The sequence below is a fragment of the Amyelois transitella genome, chromosome 12 (genome assembly GCF_032362555.1).
Source record: "Amyelois transitella isolate CPQ chromosome 12, ilAmyTran1.1, whole genome shotgun sequence".
Classification (NCBI taxonomy): Eukaryota; Metazoa; Arthropoda; class Insecta; order Lepidoptera; family Pyralidae; genus Amyelois; species Amyelois transitella.
In genome coordinates this window covers 7,568,402-7,590,321 of record NC_083515.1, presented here as the reverse complement: position 1 = coordinate 7,590,321, position 21,920 = coordinate 7,568,402, and the positions used below count along the sequence as shown (strand labels likewise).

General features: G+C 38.0%; 3 protein-coding genes across 7 annotated transcripts; 2 read left to right on the top strand and 1 right to left on the bottom strand.

The window, feature by feature from the left end:
* Window positions 1–164: 164 nt before the first annotated feature.
* Window positions 165–4,957, top strand: LOC106141949 (phosphoribosyl pyrophosphate synthase-associated protein 2). 3 transcript variants are annotated; one of them, XM_013343585.2, is made up of 7 exons: window positions 165–300; window positions 514–627; window positions 853–972; window positions 1,246–1,534; window positions 2,115–2,284; window positions 2,639–2,753; window positions 4,004–4,957. In XM_013343585.2, exons 1-7 carry the CDS (start codon window positions 260–262, stop codon window positions 4,307–4,309), a joined length of 1,155 nt encoding a protein of 384 aa, XP_013199039.1. In that variant the 5' UTR covers window positions 165–259; the 3' UTR covers window positions 4,310–4,957. The 3 variants fall into 3 exon arrangements, with proteins under 3 accessions (XP_013199039.1, XP_013199053.1, XP_013199047.1); XM_013343599.2 differs by having other exon boundaries at window positions 191–379; XM_013343593.2 differs by having other exon boundaries at window positions 191–405.
* Window positions 4,958–5,046: 89 nt separating this feature from the next.
* On the top strand, window positions 5,047–13,008 carry LOC106142588 (tyrosine--tRNA ligase, mitochondrial). Of its 2 annotated transcripts, none has more exons than XM_013344402.2 (8): window positions 5,047–5,569; window positions 6,319–6,466; window positions 6,947–7,125; window positions 7,264–7,480; window positions 7,883–7,961; window positions 11,887–12,162; window positions 12,400–12,588; window positions 12,803–13,008. In XM_013344402.2, the coding sequence occupies exons 1-8, from the start codon at window positions 5,472–5,474 to the stop codon at window positions 12,964–12,966; spliced, it is 1,350 nt and encodes a 449-aa protein (XP_013199856.1). In that variant the 5' UTR covers window positions 5,047–5,471; the 3' UTR covers window positions 12,967–13,008. The 2 variants fall into 2 exon arrangements, with proteins under 2 accessions (XP_013199856.1, XP_013199855.1); XM_013344401.2 differs by lacking the exon at window positions 5,047–5,569 and adding an exon at window positions 5,595–5,984 and having other exon boundaries at window positions 12,803–13,007.
* Window positions 13,009–13,107: 99 nt separating this feature from the next.
* On the bottom strand, window positions 13,108–21,554 carry LOC106142587 (rho GTPase-activating protein 44-like). 2 transcript variants are annotated; one of them, XM_013344399.2, is made up of 7 exons: window positions 21,172–21,554; window positions 20,385–20,635; window positions 20,029–20,204; window positions 19,611–19,854; window positions 16,424–16,573; window positions 14,764–16,205; window positions 13,108–14,451 (listed from the first exon to the last, which is right to left on the bottom strand). In XM_013344399.2, exons 1-7 carry the CDS (start codon window positions 21,222–21,224, stop codon window positions 14,215–14,217), a joined length of 2,553 nt encoding a protein of 850 aa, XP_013199853.1. In that variant the 5' UTR covers window positions 21,225–21,554; the 3' UTR covers window positions 13,108–14,214. The 2 variants fall into 2 exon arrangements, with proteins under 2 accessions (XP_013199853.1, XP_013199854.1); XM_013344400.2 differs by lacking the exon at window positions 21,172–21,554 and adding an exon at window positions 20,931–21,109.
* Between the last annotated feature and the right edge of the window lie 366 nt (window positions 21,555–21,920).

Sequence of the window (21,920 nt, the reverse complement as noted above, 5' to 3'; positions counted from 1 at the left end):
CTATAAGCAAAAGAATTTCTTTTTAAGGAAAGAAAGAAAGAAAGAAAGAAAGAAAAATCTTTATTTGGCGCAAGATGTAACATTAAGGAAAGGTCCTTTCCGAATAGCGAAAGCGTATCATTGTCAATTTCATTAAAATTTCTATGATCAAAAGGGCAAAAAGAAAAAAAAAGTCAGTTCTGCCATCTTTTCAAATGTCAATTACTGTGAATTCTATACATTTACTGTGAATTCTAGACGTCGTTCGTTGTTAAATTTAATGTGCTTTCTTTTACAATATATAATACGAGTTATTAAAACGTAAATCACCAAAATTATAACTTCTTAGATTTTGCTTTCTTTAATATTTCTATTCTGGTGTAGTACAATCTGGCAACAGGTTATTATGTTACTCAACAAAACCAGGTTTATTGTTTTTCTTGTTGATCCAACGTGATGCCCTTTCCTCAATCTTATTTATATAGTTTACTGGCCACGTTTAAAACAACTCATCCGTTTAATATGACATTACAGGCTTGTAGGTTTCACTAATCGATCACACAAAAGCAATATGGAAGGAAACTCCACATCGGACATCGTGATTCTAAGCGGCAATTCGCATCCAGAATTAGCCGAATTGGTCGCCAAGTGAGTAATTGGTTAAGTGATGATTGCCTTATTTCGATTTATTACTTTATTCTTGTTTTACTTTTGCTCATCAATCAAGGTCAATCATTCTGACCTCATTTTATTAGCACTTGTTGGACTAACTCAATATTTAGATAAACATTGAGTTAGTCCAACTTATTTTTGATGCATTTCATGTTTTCTTGCCTCAACATCAATCTCTTTACATCAAATATTTAATTTCAGTCGTCTGGGAGTTCGCAAAGGAGGATGTTCTGTTTACCACAAGACAAACAGAGAAACTATGGTGGAGATTGCAGACTCAATTCGTGGAAAAAACATTTACATTGTTCAAACTGGTACAAAGTAAGTTATAGTCACTGATATTTTTGAGTTCTTTTGTCACAAATCTGCATTTGACCACAATCCATGCATGGCTAATTCAGGTTGCAGAGCATTCCCAACTTGGATCATAATATTCATTTTTATATAGTTAACTTAAATATAAAAGGGTCAAAAATATGAATATTATTAAACCTTACAATCTCTTACACTTGAAAGCAGCAGTGAAAGAAATATATCCATATTTAGTAAAACTAAAACTTATCCTTTGAGTAAATTATATGTTGTTTGTTTTAGGGATGTCAACAACAACATCATGGAGCTACTCATAATGGCATATGCCTGTAAAACTTCTTCTGCACGGTCCATTGTAGGGGTGATTCCATATCTGCCATACAGCAAGCAGTGCAAAATGAGGAAACGAGGTTGCATTGTCACAAAGCTGTTGGCTAAAATGATGTGCAAGTCGGGGTTGACACACATCATCACTATGGACCTGCATCAGAAGGAGATCCAGGGTTTCTATGAATGCCCAGTTGATAATCTTAGAGCTTCACCGTTCCTGTTGCAATACATCCAAGAAAGTGTAAGATTTTTTCACTCTAAAATCTTATTTTTTTAAATGACAATGTTCTATGTCTTACAAATAACCTGTGGTTTATGACAATGATTTAATTGATTCCATGTTTTAATTTTCAGTTAAGAATAATTTCTGCTTCCATTCAATAAAATTAAATTATTTTGCCTTTGCATTACTGATTGGGCTGTGCAGCTCAATGCATTTATACTAATCATTCAAACATATTTATTGTAATTTTTTATTTTTCCTCTACTCTTGAGTATTTTATTTAATTTTAACAGATCAGAATATTTATTTGTCTGTAGGCTTTTATTGAACTTAAGAAAAACAAATTACGAAACAATCATTGGATTTTAAGTTTAAATGATTGATTAAATTAATAATTAATGATTAAATTATGTGCTATTGGGATTTCTTCCAGTCACCCAAATTAATAAGGAAAAAATCCATAAACAAAGTAGCAGTGCACATAAAAAGCATTGACTATGCATTATAATAATAAATATGTCTTTCTTTTTCTTTATGACACAAAAGTCTCTTTTCATATAACACAAACCACCTAGTAAACAAAAAAATAAATATTCAGATTCCAGATTACCGGAACTCTGTGATAGTTGCCCGCAACCCAGGTTCCGCAAAGAAGGCCACCTCTTACGCTGAACGTCTCCGCCTGGCCATAGCCGTCATACACGGAGAGCAGAAGGAGGCAGAAAGTGACGAGGTCGACGGCCGTTACTCTCCGCCGTGTATACCAAGGTCTCTTGACACATGACATTTTTTTTTAAACATATTATTGAGTTTGCAGCTTGATTTGGGCAAATCGTGACGAAAATCTTCGCCAATCAGCTTACCACATTCAATTTCCTAAGTTGCAATAGGGATTTAAGCATTTAAAGAAAATGCTGCACTGCAATTCGTTACCGCTTCTTCTGCACTGACACTTTGGAAGCGGCGGTAAACTTAGTTTTAAGTAATTTATTTGACATCAACCAATGTTGTGAAACCAAAAGATATGAAAATTATTAAGTTATATTGAAGAGTCCCATAATAATTAATTAAAGTTTTGAATTTTGCATTTAATGTACAAGTGAATCTTCACTGTTTGTATAGTGTCGACAGGTCGCGCACTATGGACGTGTCCGTGGGAGTGCCGGTGCACCCCGCCAAGGAGAAGCCGCCGATCAACGTGGTCGGCGACGTCGGCGGCAGGATAGCTATCATGGTGGTTAGTAAGAGAATATAGTTGAGTTTGTATCACAAAGGCGACTAAGGGATAGGCTTACAAACTTGAGATTCTTTTTTTAGGCGATAGGCTAGCAACTTGTCACTATTCGAATCTCAATTCTATCTTAAAGCCAAATAGCAGAACGTGGCCTATCAGTCCGCTCAGGACTGTTGGCTCTGTCTACCCCGCAAGGGATATAGACGTGATTATATGTATGTATGTATGTATCACATAGCAGTAGTCTCAATTATACTTTGGAGCTAGCTCTCTGTGCAATTTTGCCCCTATATATTTATTTATATGTTGTATATGTGGCTAGATGAAATAACAAGAAACTGTTGTGTGTTTGATGCCATATGACAATCTGGGAACACGGGAGTGGTCCCGACAAGACTTCGCTTGGCACGTCTACACCTGCACCTACCTTATTTTGAAAGGTTTCGTCGTTTTTTTATAGTCTTCATCCTCCTGGCTTTAGTCCCCGTTACAACCTCACCACTTTGGAGCCCGGGGTATGCCTTTCACCATCAATCCTAGATTGGGTCAGGTTTTTACACGAAGCGAGTTAGTTTTCAAATGAATCTACACAAGGCCGAGGTGGGATTCGAACCTGTGCCTTTCCGCGCATCACGCTTTTTAACCAGGCACCTTACCGATTCGACCACCAACGCTTTTCTTCTTATATTTGGTTTAAATTTCTTTGGTGCGCACATATTGATATGTATTCGTAATACAAATATCAACTTAACCTGATCAAGTAGGTACTGACTTTGGGGGGTTTGAGCATTTAACCTGATGATTATTAGACCACAAGGGTCGACAATAAAGAATAAATGAATGTAATTATCTTTATTGCACATAAAAAAAACTTTACAAACATTATAAGTTTATCTATTTAGCTATTACGGTCAATTGTACAGTAATGACAGAATCATAGTGGAGTGATACATGTGTATCATCAATGATTGTATTATTATTAAACATAAGAAAAGAATGCAGGGACTGTACAATTTATAAATTAAATTTTAGTTTGTAGTCATATTTTTTTTCTTTATTTTTATAAGTAGTTTTAGTTTTAAATTAATTAGTTTGTAAGTATCTTTTTTTCTTTCTTTTTATAAGTAGTTTTAGCTTTAGTTTTAATTTGATTTAATTATTATAATATTTATATAATTGTTAATAAAATCTAACAATAAAAGAAAAAAAAAAAGAAAAGAATCAGTTATTTAATACCAAAACAACCCTTTCAGGATGATATGATCGATGACGTACAATCATTCGTGGCAGCCGCTGAAGTACTGAAAGAGTGTGGTGCTTACAAAATATACGTGCTGGCCACCCACGGGCTCCTTTCTTCCGACGCGCCGCGCCTTATCGAAGACTCGCCAATTGACGAGGTGGTTGTCACCAACACAGTTCCACACGAGCTACAAAAAATGCAGTGCAACAAAATAAAAACCATTGACATATCCGTTCTCCTCAGCGAAGCCATACGCCGCATTCACAACAAGGAATCCATGTCGTATTTATTCAAAAATGTCACCCTTGAAGACTAGTTCGCATTTTTATATATTTCAATGTTATTTTATAGTCGTAAGTATTATTTGTTAAGTATTACTCTATCGCATTAGAGGTTTATAATCAAAGATAACATCCTATAAATATATATTATTATTTCTCCATAGGAAAATAGTATTTTTATAGAATTACCTGTATTTTAATCATGAATCTTTGATTATAAAGTTCTAATTTGTGCACTTGTAATTCCCTCTATTGCATTACTATGTTTATTTAAAGACAGTGAAATATTTATGGGATCAAACATTGGGTAATAATTAAGGCTTCATTATTTGGTTATCTAAATAATTTGTTTGATTGTTTGGAACCAATACTGCAAAACATGGGTACTAATAATTTTTACTTTTACAAAAAAAAAAGTTGTTGGTCTTTCAGCTTTCTTCTGTTCTATGAAGGTAGGGTACTTTATGAAATATCGGTTGTTGTCGATCACACCGTCATTTGTTTGTAATCGAATTGTGCTAAGGTGATTTTCTAGTGTTTGTTGCTACTGTGTCAGAGGTTTAGATATTTCTTTTGTAAATAATACTTTCACTGAGCTATTTACATCTTCAAAAGCAAATGTGTATAGTATAAAAGTAGAAAGTCCATAGAATGTATTTGTATTATTAAATAAATATCAAATATCTGTGTGTATTTTTTGTCATTAGGTACGTATCCTGGCTAGCCCTATCCTTTTTGACATGGACGTATCTAGATATATATTCAAGGTGTATATATATGTAGTAGTCTTTTCAAGTGATAATCATTCTATTAAAGTTGAGTTATCACAAACTAGTTATATCAGTTGGTCCACGAGGAAAACAAGATGTAATGCATAAATTATGTTAGTCTTAAGTGCAATTTGTCTATATTTGCTGAATATGGATTTCCAGTCTTTTCAATATTTGGCTCTGTTTACCCTCTAAGGAATAAAGATGTAAACTGTATGTATGATACTGTGGTGACATCACTCATATCACACACCAACTGTCAATCAAAGAAGAAAATGAGGCGCTCGGCCAATAGCAGAGAAGAATTAAAATCGCGCAAACAAAGATTTCACGGATTGGAGCATAAATATAACCTCCGACTCAACATCGTCTTAGCTACGGTTTCCAGGCTGGATAACACCGAGCTTAGCAGAGAATCTTCCCTTTGATGGCGGTCGAGCCGAACGAATCAATCGCTCCCGGTACCATCATATTATATGCCCCTGTCTGTGTCGTGCTGAGTTCTGTAGGCAATGACGTTGACATGTAAGTAGTACAAATAGAGATCAGATCAGTGCAGTGTTCACATCAGTGTCAAAGAGTCAAAACAAAAATAATCAGTCAGCTGTGTACCTACCTCGTTCTTACTTAAGTACCAATAGCTTGGTTTTTTGTCCAAGTTTTGAATATAGTTTAAATAATTATTCCAAGATCAATAAGATTTAATATCTACATGTCCTTGAAAACAACCCTGCATTAGATATTGTATTTTTGAGGTTATGTCTAAATAATACTGAAATTTAAAAACAAAAATGAAACTTTTATACACTTTATTACGATGTTATAAAACTGGCAACCGTTCCTCGTCGAACTGGTCGCATAGACGATTCTACACCAACAGGAATATGCTAAAATTGCATGAACGTGAAATGTATCAAGACATGTTCCCAAGCACGGCGGCGTAAGAATTTATTTTTCATAAAAATATAACAATAATACCATTTATGAACTTTTGTTTTAATGTTAATTAATTTAAACATCGCGTTAACAAGTGGTTCCCAGAATTAAATCCCATTGTATTCATGTAGTTACTGTGAATTAAATCTAAAAACTTAAATTTTTTACATACATTTATTTTGATACTAATTGATACTTATGCCAAAAATCGTGAGAAAGAAACATTCTCAAACAAAATTCTTATGCACACCAGAACTTGTACAAGTTGACAATATCATGTCATTATCATATTGCTTGTCTTATTAAGATATTATGTAAGGTTTTCATTACAATTTCAGGACCGAAATAATAAATTTGCTGAACAAGTCTCCACAGTGTGTTTATGCAGGCTTTGATCCTACTGCAAACAGCCTTCATGTTGGGAACCTCCTTGTCATTATTAATCTCTTACACTGGCAACGTAGCGGCCATAAGGTTATAGCATTGGTAAGTAAAATTTACTTAAGTAGGCTGTCTGCATAAAATTTTATTCCGTATTCTATTAGTTTTTAAAATTCTATTGTTAATAAAACATTGTCCTTCATTATCCTCTACTGACATGTATAAATCCCGAATAAATAAAAAATAATGTTTGCGCTAGGCCCTGGAATCACAAATCATTATTCCTTGTTAGAAAATCAAATATGGAACATGTATTTATGCGGCCAGCCTTATTGTTCAACCATAAAATCACAGGTAGGGCTCAAATGATGAATAGGTGAAAAGCTTAACTTTAAGCAGTATATTAATTTTAAGTGTCCCATCTTCATTTTTAATGGGTTTGACAAAGCTCTAGTTTTGAAAGAGTCCCCTTTCTTGTTAGTGTATGTAGAAAAAGAATTTCTAAAATAGACAGCTAGCTACTTTGCTACCTACTTGTATTTATATTTTTATATGAATAATAATACATGATTTCCTTTTTTGCAGTTGGGAGGTGCTACTGGCTACATTGGTGATCCAAGTGGAAGAAGTACTGACCGTGTGGCCTTGGAAGCTGATGTTATAAATCAGAATATCACATGCATCAAAAAGAATCTAGAAACTGTGTTTGAGAACCATTACAAGTACATTTGGCCAAAAAATGAAGACTTCTTGAAACCATTGAAGTGTGTGCTCAATGTCTTTACCTGTTTTCCAAGTAAAACTTGTGGGCTAGTTAATTCTTTATTTTGATAAAAAAGAACTTTAGTCAAACATTATTTACTTTTTATTACACACCTTTTTCAGCTTTTTATTGTTTTCAGAATAGTGAACAATGAGACTTGGTACAGAGATATAGATGCTATCAAGTTTGTGAGTGAGATTGGTCGCAATTTCCGGATGGGCACGATGCTGCTAAAGCAGAGTGTGCAATCTAGGATACAGTCAGCTGCTGGAATGAGCTTTACAGAGTTTGCATATCAGATATTCCAATCTTATGATTGGTTGCATTTGTTGAAGGAATTCGATTGCAGATTTCAGGTCAGTATTTTGCTTTGAAATTCCCACCCACAATTATAAATAAACATGGGACAAATTAAAAAGTTTGAGTTAACCTCGAAGTAATTTCGAGACTATTGTTACGAGATACGATTTTAACAATACAATATTTTTGATAAATACATAAATAATAGATAAACATCCAAGACTCAGGCTAATCCAAAAAAAGTTCTCATTCCATCATGACCTGACCAGGGATCGAACCCGGGACCTTTCAGTTCAAAGGCGAGAATCCGAAAACAGCTCCAAACATTATACCATATGGAACTGAAACAGCTAAAAGTATAACGAAAATCATAGTCTAGGCTATGTTAAGCTATGACATTTATAGTATTCTAGATTGTATAGTAAATATATTGTCTTAATTGATCGTTTATTGCACAGATTGGCGGTAGTGATCAAATGGGGAACATAAGTGCTGGTCATGAACTCATTAGTAGAACTGAAAACAAAACTGTTTATGGTAAGTTATTCCATTATTAGCCATTATTTTTGCAAATAACCTACAATATAAAAATGTAATGTCTTAAAAAGCTTTGCAATATCATTTAAGTGCACATAAAATATCATACATACATACGGTGTGCGCCGTGTGGTTCCCGGCACCATTACAAAAGAATAGGACCACTCCATCTCTTTCCCACGGATGTCGTAAGAGCCGACTAAGGGATAGACTTGGGATTCCTCTTTAATGTAAATCCCTGCCAATCTAAGGTCTGCCGCGCCGATGGATGCATGGCTAGGGGCGAGCCTAGTCTCGAGCGTGCCACTTCCGCCATGGGGTTGGGCGACCCCCAGGTAATGGCTAGCCTTACCCTGGCATGCGGGGCTCTGCTGGGGCGGACAAAATTTTTCCCTAGCGTCTCGTGGGAATCGCATTATGAACCTTAAAAAGCATATAAATGGCGGCGATGGTGTCCGCACCCCATCACGTCTCGTTCCCGGCGGGAGCGGTATGCGGTCTGCTGAAAGCCGCTTTGCGACGATGAATGTAAGAGGAGGAATGAAGGATAAGATTGAGGAAGTATGCCAGATGATGGATGAAAGACGTTTGGATGTGTTGTGCGTGAATGAAACGAAGCGGAAAGGATGCGACGCGACGCAGCACGGCCCTTACACGGCGTATTGGTCTGGAATTTCCAGTACCAGCCGAGGCTGTCAAGGGGTCGGTCTAATTCTTTCTGCACGAATGGCGGAGTGCGTGAATGAGTATGAGTGTGTCAGCCCTCGTCTTCTATGGATTAGGCTGAAAGTTGGAATCACTCGGATCTTCGTTCTAGGTGTTTATGCACCTTGGGATGTGGGTTCGAGGGGTACAACATCAGCAAAAAGCGAAAACGAGGAGTTCTGGAATAGTGTAAGAGAAGTATTGAAAGTTACCAAGCCAAATGAGAAGATTATTATGTTAGGTGATTTTAATGGATGGGTGGGTGTAAAGCGTGATGGATATGAAAAGGTGCTTGGTGCGTTTGGTGACGAAAAGGTGAATGATAATGGAAGAAGTGTATTAGAAATTTGTCTAGAGTGGGATCTTTTTGTGTCGAACTCAATGTTTCAACATAAAGAGATCCACACCTACACAAGAGTGGAAGGTATTTTAAAAAGTATGATAGACTTTGTGATTGTAGATGAAAGATTGAAGAACAAAGTGCTGGATACCCGTGCATATCGCGGTGCTGGCATTGACTCGGACCATTTACTGGTGATATCCCGGATAAGGGGTATCTTCAATCGCTGGCGGCACAGGGTAAGGGAGCAAACCAGCGCTTTGGAAAGAGTAAAAGTAGAAAATTTGCAAGATATGGATGTAGGTAAGAAGTATATTAATAGACTGAAGGATGAATTTGAAGATTTAGAGGAAATGAGCGATATTGAAGATGGATGGAAGGAATTTAAAGAAAGAATTGTGAAAGTAGCTGTTGAAGTGTGTGGTGTAAGTAGAAGAAGGAAAGGAAAAAATCACAAAAATGCGTGGATGAGTAAAGATGTGCAAGAACTTGTGCGATTAAAGAAGAAAGCATGGCTGGATTTGTTAGCAGCAAAAGCTAACTTAAGAATGCAAGAGGTTATTGATGAAGATGTGAATGAAGCACGTAAGGAATATAAGAAAATGAAAGATTTGGTTAAGAAAGCTGTGATTAGAAAGAAAGAAGAGTATAAAGAGGATTTTGATAAAAGGCTATCAGAAGACTTTCAGTCAAATCTGAAAGTATTCTGGAAATCCGTAAGGTCAGCCCGAGGAAATACTATAACCAGAGAGCTGACTAGGATCAGATGCCAGGATGGTAGCGTTGTGAAAGGAGAAGAATGTGTACTAAAGATATGGAAGGACTATTTTGAAAGTTTATTTGAAAAAAAGGAAGGAAATAAGAAAGATTTCTGCTATAGCGAAGAAAAAGAGAATGAGATGGAAGGCGAAATTGAAATGTTCGAAATTGTGGAAGCACTTAAGAGTATGAAAGCGGGAAAGGCTGCTGGGTGTGATAGAGTGTCGGTCGAGATGCTTAAAGCAGGAAAAGGCGTAGTAGCTAGTCAGTTGTACTGCCTTTTCAATTTGTGTTGGAGAAGCGGCCGAGTACCAAAAGATTGGTGTAAGGCTGTTATCGTGCCACTTTACAAAGGAAAAGGGTCACAGCTGAACTGCAAAAATTATCGTGGTATAAGCCTGCTTAGCGTCGTCGGCAAATTGTATGCTAAGGTATTGATTAATAGAGTCAGGAATGAAACTGATGACAAAATATGGGATGCTCAAGCGGGATTTCGAAAGGGAATGGGATGTACTGATCAGGTCTTTTCCTTGCGGTGCATAGCCGAAAAGTTTTTGGCCAAGAGTCAAAAAGTCTATTGCACATTCGTAGATCTGGAAAAGGCCTATGACAGAGTTGAGAGGAATGAATTGTGGTCAGCACTTTCTATGCATGGGGTGAGCAGTCTCTTAATACGAGCACTGAAATCCTTATATGAGGATTCGAGTGCTTGTGTCAGGATAAACGGAGCGCACACTGAGTGGTTTAAGATTGAGAAAGGCGTTAGGCAAGGATGTGTTGCGTCACCGTGGCTGTTCAACCTATTTATGGATAGCTGTTTGACAGATTTGAAAGAGTCTAAAAGTGGATTAAGGATGAATGAGTTACTCGTCAAATGTCTGCTCTATGCCGACGATCAGGTTATACTGGCGTCATCAGAGGAGGAGTTACAGGAGATGGTAAACTGTATGCATGAAGCTTTAAAAGAGAAAGGAATGAAAGTGAACGTAAGTAAAACTAAAACACTGGTTTTTGAAATGGAGAAAGAAATGACAGCATGTAATATTTTGATTGGAGGAGAAAAAGTGGAGCAAGTGAAAGAGTTTGTATATCTAGGATCAAAGTTTACATCAGATGGCAAGTATGATAGTGATATTGAAAGGAGAGTGAACGCGGGGAACATGGTGAATGGAGCTTTGCATGCCTTTATGAGCAGTCAGAAACTATCCAAAAAGGCTCGACTGGCTGTGCACAGGGGCGTGTTGGTCCCGACATTAATGTATGGGAGTGAAAGTTGGGTATGGCAAAAGAAGCATGAAAGCAGAATAAATGCAGTGGAAATGAGAGCGTTAAGGAGTATGATGGGTGTGAAATTGAGTGACAGGATAAGGAACAGCGTGATAAGGGAATGTTGTGATGTGAAAGAAGATGTAGTTACAGGAATAGAAAAGGGTATGTTAAGATGGTTCGGTCATGTGGAGAGGATGAATGAAAGCAGGTTGACTAAGCAGATATACAAGGAGAGTGTGGAGGGAAAGGTCGGAGTGGGAAGACCTAGACGAACGTATCTTGATCAAATTAAGGACGTCCTGGTAAAGGGTCAGGTCAAAAGTACCCGAAACCGCCGAGCTTGTATGAAGAGAGTTATGAATGTGGACGAAGCGAAAGAAGTATGCAGAGATCGTGGCAAGTGGAAAGAGGTAGTCTCTGCCTACCCCTCCGGGAAAGAGGCGTGATTTTATGTATGTATGTATGTATACATACGGTCACGTCTATATCCCTTGCGGGGTAGACAGAGCCAACAGTCTAGAAAAGACTGAATAGCCACGTTCAGCTATTTGGCTTAACAATTGACGAATTGAGATTCAACTAGTGACAGGATGCAAGCCCATCGCCTAAAAAGAATCCCAAGTTTGTAAGCCTATCCCTTAGTCGCCTTTTACGACACCCATGGGAAAGAGATGGAGTGGTCCTATCTTTTTTGTATTGGTGCCGGGAACCACACGGCGTAAAATATCAATATAAAAAATATTAATTAGTCAGTTATGATATTTAAAATTAACGTAAATTATATTTTATGAAATAAAATAAGACAAGTTAATTCTTGACTTATAATGATTTTTTTTTATAATTGACTTTAAGGTCTGACACTGCCACTGGTCACAACAGAAGAAGGTGACAAATTTGGCAAATCTGCAGGCAATGCTCTTTGGCTGGACCCTGAAAAAACTAGTCCATTTAGTTTATATCAATATTTTATTAGAACAAAGGACTCGGATGTGGAACGTTTACTGAAATTATTTACATTTTATAGTTTAGGAGAAATCAAAGACATAATGTTCAAACACAAACAACATCCCCAAGAGAGGTACCCACAGATGTGTTTAGCTGAGCAACTAACAACTCTAGTACATGGAGGTAAGACAGCATTTTCTTTTTATATCTTATTTAATATCAAGTATAGATAAAAATTCTTCATATTCCACACTGTATGTTATGTACCTCTGCAAAATTTCATGGAACTGCTGAGGTTTACCTATGAAGAGGTAACAAACCTACTTTCGCAATTATAATGTTTAGTATAGTATTTTTAAGATAAACCCTGAGTTGTTAAAGTAGTACAACGGTTTGTCATTTGACTAAAATATTTTTCAGAAGAGGGATTGTCGCGAGCGATTAAAGCGACCGAGGCGATATACAGCAAGGACGTGAGAGCGCTGGTGTCGTTGAGTTCGGAAGAACTGGAGCAGGTGTTCGAGGGAGCGCCCGTAGTCACGTTGCTGTTGTCGCCCGGCATCACGGTGCTAGACCTCGGGTTGAAAGCAAAGTGTTTCCCTACAGAAAGTAAGTTCCTTTTTTTAATCTAAGTAATTTCGAGAATGTTGATTCTGTCTGTATTTTATTTCGAAATCTAACATTAACATAACATTTTGAATCTAACATTAATGTTGTGAAGATAAGGAATCTGCAAATAGATGTAGAGTGTCTGCTCTCGGATCAATAATAATGTATAATGGCGAAATACAAGCTCCCAAAATAAGATGTAAAATATTTTCAGATGATGCAATAAGGATAATCAATGCCGGCGGCTTCTACATAAACCATCAGAGGATGAAGAAAGTGGACGAAGTCATAACAGAATCTGCGCATATTTTGCCAAATCTCACTTCTCTGCTAAGAGTAGGCAAACGAAATTATTACATTGTTAAATGGCAAACATAATTAATATATTACAATCTCAAATACCTACAAGGATTTCATTCTTTCAGCACTCAAAACTTTTTGCGAAGCAGAAACAGAATTAATCTGTATATTTATTTAGAGGCAAAATACTCATAGGCAAGTTCATTAAAATAAAACAAGTGATGTTGGAATATTTGTATTAATAATACTTACAACAGAAGCTTGTATACTTGCAGTATATAATAATAAAATGCGTATCACATAAAACGTCATAAATACTACGTAACATACTTAAGCCTAAATATATTCACTGAAACAGTGCGGCTAAATAAAATTAATTAATGCACGGTCATATTATAAATATCATATTAAAAAAATATGGCTAATCATACAAATGTTACGTTTGTGCGCCCGCCCAGGGCGTGGCTCCGTTATTACGTTCCCTAATATCACAAGGAATCATTGCAAATTCACTATATTGTACAATTTCGATACTTACACATACAAAATCTTAGTTTAGTATGAAAAAAGCTAAATTGACAAAGTAGCCGATATGTCTTTTTGGAATTTGAAGACTAGATCACTAAGCTGTCAAAAATAATTTATCAAGTGATCTCTTTTGAAACAGTGATCTTTTTTACAAATTTCTTATCTAAATTATAAAAATAAAGATGTGTACATAATACTCATTTCATGCAAATGAATCATTCCCTCGTGTAGCGAATGTAAACAGCCAATTAATAGGCAACTACAACAATAGAAAATACAACATGTCAGTCTCTTGTTATTACAATCTAAACTTCACTCACGAACGGCTCTGAGGCACAAAACACCCAAGCGAACAAGATGTTCATACCACACTTTATATATGATATATTTTTCTGTTCATATCAGTCACTTCCATAGTAGCCGTGAAGACTGAACACATGACGTCAGCGTGACGTGTTCAGCAGTGTAGTGTTGCAGCAACAACACCAAATTACTATCGATAGTATTTTTAAAAGTATCATGACCCCAAAACTAGTCACAATATCAATAGCCAATAGTTTTTATACTACATATGAGAAACAGAACTATCGATTATATCGATAGTATTGCTTATCGATAACGCTTTTTCATTACAGCGTTAAATTTATATACATTTCAATCATGCATCACGCGTGTGAGACAGCTAACCAGGTCGTAGTAATCGTCTAAGATTTCAGCAGCATTTATATGGATATTGTCACCATTTTCGAGGCCAAATCGTCAGCCGGACTACCGACAGCACTGCTTCACCAGTCATTACTAGAGGTCAGTGCTCTCCTGCACGGCGTGCGGCGCCACGGGCGGCGGCGGGGCCGGCATCTGCGGCCGCGGCGGGCGCGCGCGCGGCGACGCCGGCGCCTCCGAGATGCTGCCCTCGGACTGCGACAGCTGCCGGCTCAGAGCCTTGCTCTCTTCCAGCTCGGAGTCCTTGCCGCCGGAGCTGTGCGTGCGCTGGACTGTCGCGCGGGGGCCGTCTTCCTCGGGAGAGGGGCCCGTCTGGGTGAACAAGGAATTATGTGTTATGCGAAATGATTTTGGTCCTTAAATAATATCATTATTCAGTTTTGAATTAAGATTAAATATTTAGAATTTACTCATTCAAATTCAAGATGTCTATCAAACAAAAACGTCTAAGTTAGAATAACGTCTGGAATTTTTGTCAATAGTTGTAGAGGTTGTTTAAAACTAGTCAAGAATAAGTACAATTTCAGAGGGCGAGAATAAGATAGATATAATATCACTGTATCAAACAGAGGAATCAAATTTTATTCTTCAGCAATAAGTGTACAAGAAACGAATGATAGGTACCTGCATGGCAGCCGGCAGATGTTTGTCGATGGTGTAGATGTGCGTGCGCTCCATGACGGGCGGCGCGGCGTCCGCGTCGGCCGCGGAGCCGCGCGCGCCGCGGAAGCTGTGCGGCCGCAGCGTGGGCGGGCGCTCGGGCACGGCCGGCTTGTGGCGCAGCAGCACCTCGCCGTCCTCCGCCGGCAGGCTGCGCGGCGCGGCCACCGGGCGCGGCGGCGGCTGCGTGCTGGGCTTCACGACGCGACTCCTCTCCCCGCTGGGCGACGCGCCCGAGGCCTCCCCCACTCGCAGCCGGCCCGCGACCCCGCCCTGCACGACCACGCTCTTCACCACGACCGAGCCCTCTTTCTCTCTCGCTGCCTCCGACCTCTCTTTCTCCAGCTCGAGACTCTGTCGCCGGAGATCCAGGAGGTTCTCGCGGCTGTTGCTCCGCGCCTCCTCCTTCAGCGCCTTGTTCTGCCTGTACGTCGACCTGTTTATGGTCTGTACGCCCGATATCACTTTCCCCGTGTCCGATATGACCGGCCGCGGAGGCTTCGCCGGCTTCTCGATCTCCTTCGGCGCGGCGGTATCTTTCTCTTTGACGTGTTCAGGTACTTGCGTTTGCGAGTCAACCTTCTTATTTTTATCCGGCGTGAAGTTAGGCGGTACCGGCGCTAGAGGCTTGTTTTTTCGTCTCATAATAGGTTTCGGACTTCCGTGAGGTGGACTAGATTGGTCGGATAGTGAGCTATTCGATTGGGCGTTTTTTATATTATTCTCTAACAATATTAAACTAGTATCATGACTATTGCTCCGCGAGTGGCGACCGGCGGAATCGGAATTATTTTTAACACCGGCGTGACTGTAATCGAACATGGATTTGCTCATATTGTTATAGTCACCATTAGAATGTTCCTGAGTGAGAGAAGCCGGTTGTTCGCCGATGACCCATTCGAGTTCCGGTAGAAGATCTTCCCTGGTGAAGGACACGAAGAAGTTGATGTCGTCCTTGAAGAACCAGTCGGCGTGTTTGATGAGCAGCTCGACGATGCAGTTGACGACGGTCGTGATGTTCATGTCGAAGGTCGTTTCGTCGGCGGCCCACAACAGGTTCGGCGCGATCACGATAGCGAGGTTGGAGGGTGTCATTTTGTTGGTGCTTTGGTTTTGGGTCAGAGTCGACAAAAACTTGATAAGATAGCGGAGGTTTTGGTAGTTGGCTTCGGGCAGGAGATGTATGGCTTCCCAGAGGGCGTTGAGGCGGGCCTGCTCGGTGGGGTGTCGCGAGGCGGCGATGAAGTGTTCGTAAAGGCGGAAGGTGAGCAAGGGCTCGGGCAGCTCGCGCAGGTAGCTCTTGAGCGCGGAGGCCACCACGTGCACGTCGCGGTAGTCGCGCGGTAGCGGCACGCTGAACAGCCCCGCGTCCAGCGACAGTTTCAGCCGACGCACTTTCGATGTTCCTGTAATCGTTATTCATTATCTCACACATTTTTGTATACACAAACATGCGATTTCCAAGCTAAGACCACTAAAACACAACTTTGCAACAAAAGACTTGAGTACATAGCCCAGTGTAAAACCTCTCGACAGGTAGGTCTGTTCAGGGAAGTGCTGCTTCGAAAGAGTGCTGAGAGCTTTTTTCGAATGTACATCCATCAAGGAAGGCAGCAATACATACCGCCGGCGATCCTGAAGAGCCCCTCCTCGTTGAGCGCGCGCTCGTGCAGCGTGCACACGCACAGCTCGATGGGGAACGCGATGGTGCGCCCCGTCACGCGGAGGTGCTCCTCCAGCGGGTACCCGAATACCGGCTTCACGGAACTGTCGTCTGTCAACCAAGCCAGCTATTACGGGCCGTTGTCAAGGCATATGTCATCTCTCACTTGAGAGTAGATCAGACATGCCTTGTCGTGAATAACCTGACGAAACCTGCTTGTCTATAGTGTGACGAAACAGATAATTGTGGCAGCCTCGAAGGGTATGCAAAACTTTATCATCATTTTGGTTTATTATTCTAAATTTTCAAACGTGATAGCCCTTATGTTTGAATGTAGTAGTATTAGTACCTATATAAAATACAAATCAAAATTTTCAAAATTCAAGTTTTAGTTAAAAACTAACCGTTAATAAAAGTAGGTACCTATTATATGGCTATAATAGCAACAACATACTATTCCTATTCTTGTTTATGGGATTTAGAAATAATCAACTTAATATTGAAGTTTCTCAAATAAGAAAAAGAAGGTAGGTATTCCAAGTTTACTTTGAATTGAACAAAGACACTATTAAAAAGCTACCTTTCTCCTGGCTATATTCCCGGTTGCATCCTCACCACTCTGGAGAGGAGCTCGGGGTAAGCCCTTGACCATGGATCCTGGATTGGGTGAGTCAGGTTTTTACACGAATATTTGACCTCTGCAACCTTTTCAGGGGAACCTAACCCGTATTGGACCGTATGACTGCACACCCAGTTGCCTGAATTTGCAGGCAACTTGGTGTGCAGTACATTTCCTCACGATGTTTTCCCTAACCGTAAGAGCATCGGTTAGAATTAAAACTAATTTACATATCTATTAAAAAGCTACCTGTCTTATTATTTAGTAGTGTACTAATGGCGGCCGTAATAAAGATATTAACAGCAGGTGTGTTGGGTTAGTCTTTTCGCTTCTGATATGAAAAATAAGTTTGTCGTCCCCAGCGATAAGTAAATCTATAGGTATAAAGATAAGTGTGTATAGTGTTGCATTTTATTTAATTTAAACCTTGGTTTATTTATAACGTTAAAGATTACAGGTTTAAATGAATGAATGGAGGTGAATCCTTTTAGGAAATAAAAATACAAAATTATCTGCAACTACCTAGTTAATAAGTCGTAGTAAAAATATTTAAAACTGTATTAAGAATACTTGAATTACAAAAAGAATAACTCCAATTCAACGACTTGTCTCAATTAAATATCGAATCTTTAAACCGTGTCTAATACTAGAGATTCGAATGACTACAGAGGTACAGTTTGGTGATGCGTGACCGTGCCTAAATTGCTTATTAAAAGCAAAGTAAAAGTGCGATGAATCTGTGAAGGTCATCGAACTTGTTACCGGAATACAATGAATAAAAATAAAATTATTTGCCCGTTCTTGAAACACAAGATTAATATTCGCAAAACGTCACTATTTTGTCCAATAATAGCCGTCGGGCAAGTAAACACCGTAAGTATAGAAGTCAAACCCATGGTACCTACTTTTATTATATCTTCTATCTATAGCTATATGCCTTAGGCATGGTGATTGGCGTTAACTAATATTACTAGGTTCGTTTTTATTTCTTCCACGATCATTACTCGCATGATCGGTTCAACTGACTAATCTCTTCCATTATGTAATTACAATCATTGAATTCACTACAGGACTTGATTTCGTTAAAACAAGTATATCCCTGCCTGCCATAACATTAGGATTAGGATGTGACGTTTGCATATTGGGAATTTTATATTTGTTTTACCTCTGTACTGTAATTAGATTATGACGACGCGAAGTCATCGTTGCGCCTTATTTAGAACAGGAAAAGGAGCATTGTTTAATTAATTAAGGACGTTGCGGTCGTAAACGATTTGGATATGACATTAAAATTATTTAGTTTAGACCACAAGTTTGATACTGCAGCAAGATGCAACAATCATATTGGGAATTTGAATAAAATGCAGGGCGAAAGAAAAATATATCAGGGTACTATAGTTCCTTAAACATCTGTAGAAATAGCTAATAAATTAATTAATTTAATAATAATTTAAACATAGCTGGTCATAGATATCTCAAAAAACGCGGCGGCTGTTACTACCAGTATTTATAACATTTAACAAAACTAGAATTCATCTTCAAGTAGACACGATATAACTTTCAAATGTGATGAAAATATAAAAGGCAATTAGTCGCTTTATTGCTCTCGAACATTCATGTCAATTATGTGTGTTATCTTAGAAGTAGTTTCAAGAACTGGCCTACAAATGACACATCTCAATTACGACTATTTTTACATCACAAATAGGCGAGCTTGAATACTTTTGGGTTAATGACTTAAGAAGTGAGCTTACCTACATAATAATTTCATAATGCTCTGCCGTGCGGCAAAACACATGCATTTGTTAAATCCAACATTCAATGGTATTGTATATGTTAATGCCACATTTTAATACAAAAGATAGATCTTATCAATGGTTCAGATATAAACCCTATGATTGACATACCTTTTGATAAATTCAACACAATTTATGGAACAACAAGATAAGTTTGATCATTTGATGATAGTAAAGCGTAAGTACTTAGATTCTCAGGCTGGATGATTCATGTTTATTACAGAAACTAAACAAACAGCGCGCTTTTTTAATTTTAAGATGTTGCCTTTATTAGGTTGACATATAATATTTCAATAAATTGCCTAAGCAAACCTAATATTAAAAAGTTATTTAATATATTTATCTACAATACTTCCTGTTGACACTGGCCTCCATGCCTCATTGCCATTGCATTATCTCATATAGCCCTTGAAATAGATAAGGAAGCCAACACATGGGTGCCCCTAGTGTCAATGTGTAATTATAAATTTTTTTTTCATTGAGTATGGTTATGATTATGGTTGTAATATTTTTATGTGATGGGCTAGCAACCCGTCACTATTTGAATTTCTCAATTCAATCTTTCAGTCTTTTGTAGACTGTTGGATAAGGTATTATATGTATGTATTGTACATATGTTTTATACATATTAAAACTACAACCTACATTAAAAAAACTAACCTAATATACGTATTCAAATAAATTTTAATATTTTTCCATTGTATTTTGTTAAGAATAATTTAATTGTACTCACTTATGAACCTCTCAAGTTCAGGTACGGTGTCCTGCAGGGAATGCAATGCGGACTCGTGGTAGGCCCTTTGTAGCTTCACATACTGCAATAATGTGTGTGCCAGTTGGGCCTCCTTGGCCACAAGTGCGAACATGTCCGCTGCCAAAGCATCTCGGGCTGCTTCCACACGGATGCCAGCCTCTTCCAACTCCTCCCTTGCTGCATTCAACTTTGTTGGGTTTTCATCCCTCTGACGCTCTAAATGCTGCAATGTTTTTTATATATCTATTACTAGTTGTTCAGTATGAACATTGGCCGTGTAAACTCTATTATAAATTTAATAAAAAAAATGTAATATCTCAAAAACATACCCCGTCTTCCACACCCTAGTACTTCAAATACATTTGTGACGCTATATTTGTTTGCCAATACAACCTACCTGATACTTGCTAGCCGCAGATTCCTTCTCGCTGATTAGCCTACTGAGTTGTTTCTTGGCTTTCATGATGGCTGGCAAGTCCTGGTCGCTGATTATGGTGAGGGGTGCACACACCAACTGCTCCACCTTCAACTCATGCTCTGCTATCTCATTTGCAAGGAATTTCTCTGTTTTGCCTATAACAATACATGAAAGTCGGTGGAAGATACAACAAAAAATAATTGTAAGTGATTTTAAAAGTGCCTCTCTACTAGTGCCTCCATATAATTCCAAGGCGAATTAAAAATTTACCATATCTATTAGGTAGCAGATATATAAAAAAAGGTAGAATAATCTTTTTAATTGATTTAACTTACCACATTCATGTAGTATAAACTTCAATATGCTGTCATCATCATCAAAGTTGCTTGCTTCACACATGGACAGGCCAAGTAGGTATTCTGGCAGTTTCTTGAGCCGTTTCTCCCTAGCTGCGGGGTCTTGGCCCTGCGTGCTCCCCGCTGCTGTTGCCAACCTCTTGCTGATAAGTTGTAGTGCATGACGAAGATTCTCCACTTTCTTATCTGCAGTTTGCAGTTCATCAGTCAATGCTTCATTTTTACCTGACCTGGTAAAATTAAATTTCAACTTCAGATTTTTAAACTTACCAATTAGTTTAACTACCTAGATATAATAAAAACCATGAATAACATATTGTTACAGAATTAATTTATTTTGTAACAGAATAAGTAAACATCCATATGTATCATTGAGTTACAGTATTCCAATTCTCTTTCGTGGCTTAAAAACTATAACATTCTACCTTCTTTTTAAATCTTTTTTGAAAATGTAGGTACCTAGGTATCAAAGTGAAAAATAGTATTTATTTTGGATAAAATAATGGGAATATAATTATTACTTACGTTGAAAATACTTTGAACATTTCACTTATTTATTAATTGATACCCAGGATAAAGTCAACAAAATAACAGTAAAGTTACAGAAGTATGTAAAATAAATATGCAGGATGGGAGATATAGGAATACAAAGTATAACACAAGCTATATCTCCCAAAACGATACCTATACTTATTTGCCGTCCTAACAAAGAAACATCTTATCTATAAAAATTGATAAAATATACTTGTTGTATGTAGGTGCCTACCTTGAAAACGTCTGATCTGCTAGTTGCTTCACTCTGTAAAACTGTTTCTTCATTTTGGTTAAAAATTTGATACACTTGTTATAAACTACAAGGTCATTGGACTAAGTCTAAAGCAAAAAAGCTAATAAAATGATCGAATTTGGATCTCAATAAAAACAACGTAATGTCAGCGCGTCAATGAGATCATCCTTGCAAGGAATTCGTAGGACAACATTAAACAAAGCACATTATTTTAAATAAATAAGGCACCACATTTCCAATGATTCCATGTAATAACATAAGAACTTATTTGTTTGAAAATTTATTTTAATCAGATTTATATTGAAATCGAAACCAATGAATCAGGAAAAATAAAAGACAGACCATAAACTAACAAACTTTTTGTAGTGATGTGAATTCCAGATTCGAGATCTGAGTTTGATTTACTGAGAATAAAGGCCGTCACCGAAAGCCGAAGCTATAATTTATTTTAATATACCATGCCATAATTTATACAATAGCTAGCTACTACACATAGGTATCTTCAGAGCGACGGGCGAGCTTTAAATAACAAAGATTTCATGGGTTGGAGCATAAGTGTAAGTAACCTCCGACAACATTTTAGGAGCTGCGGTTCCCTAGGCTTAACACCTGGTGAAAGATCTTCCCTTTGGTGGTACTTTATTTGTTAGTTTTTTTGTCGTTTTGTCACGTTGAAAGTAAGAATAAGGTGGGTACGATCCAAGTTTTCATGAAGCTTCGTGTCCTCT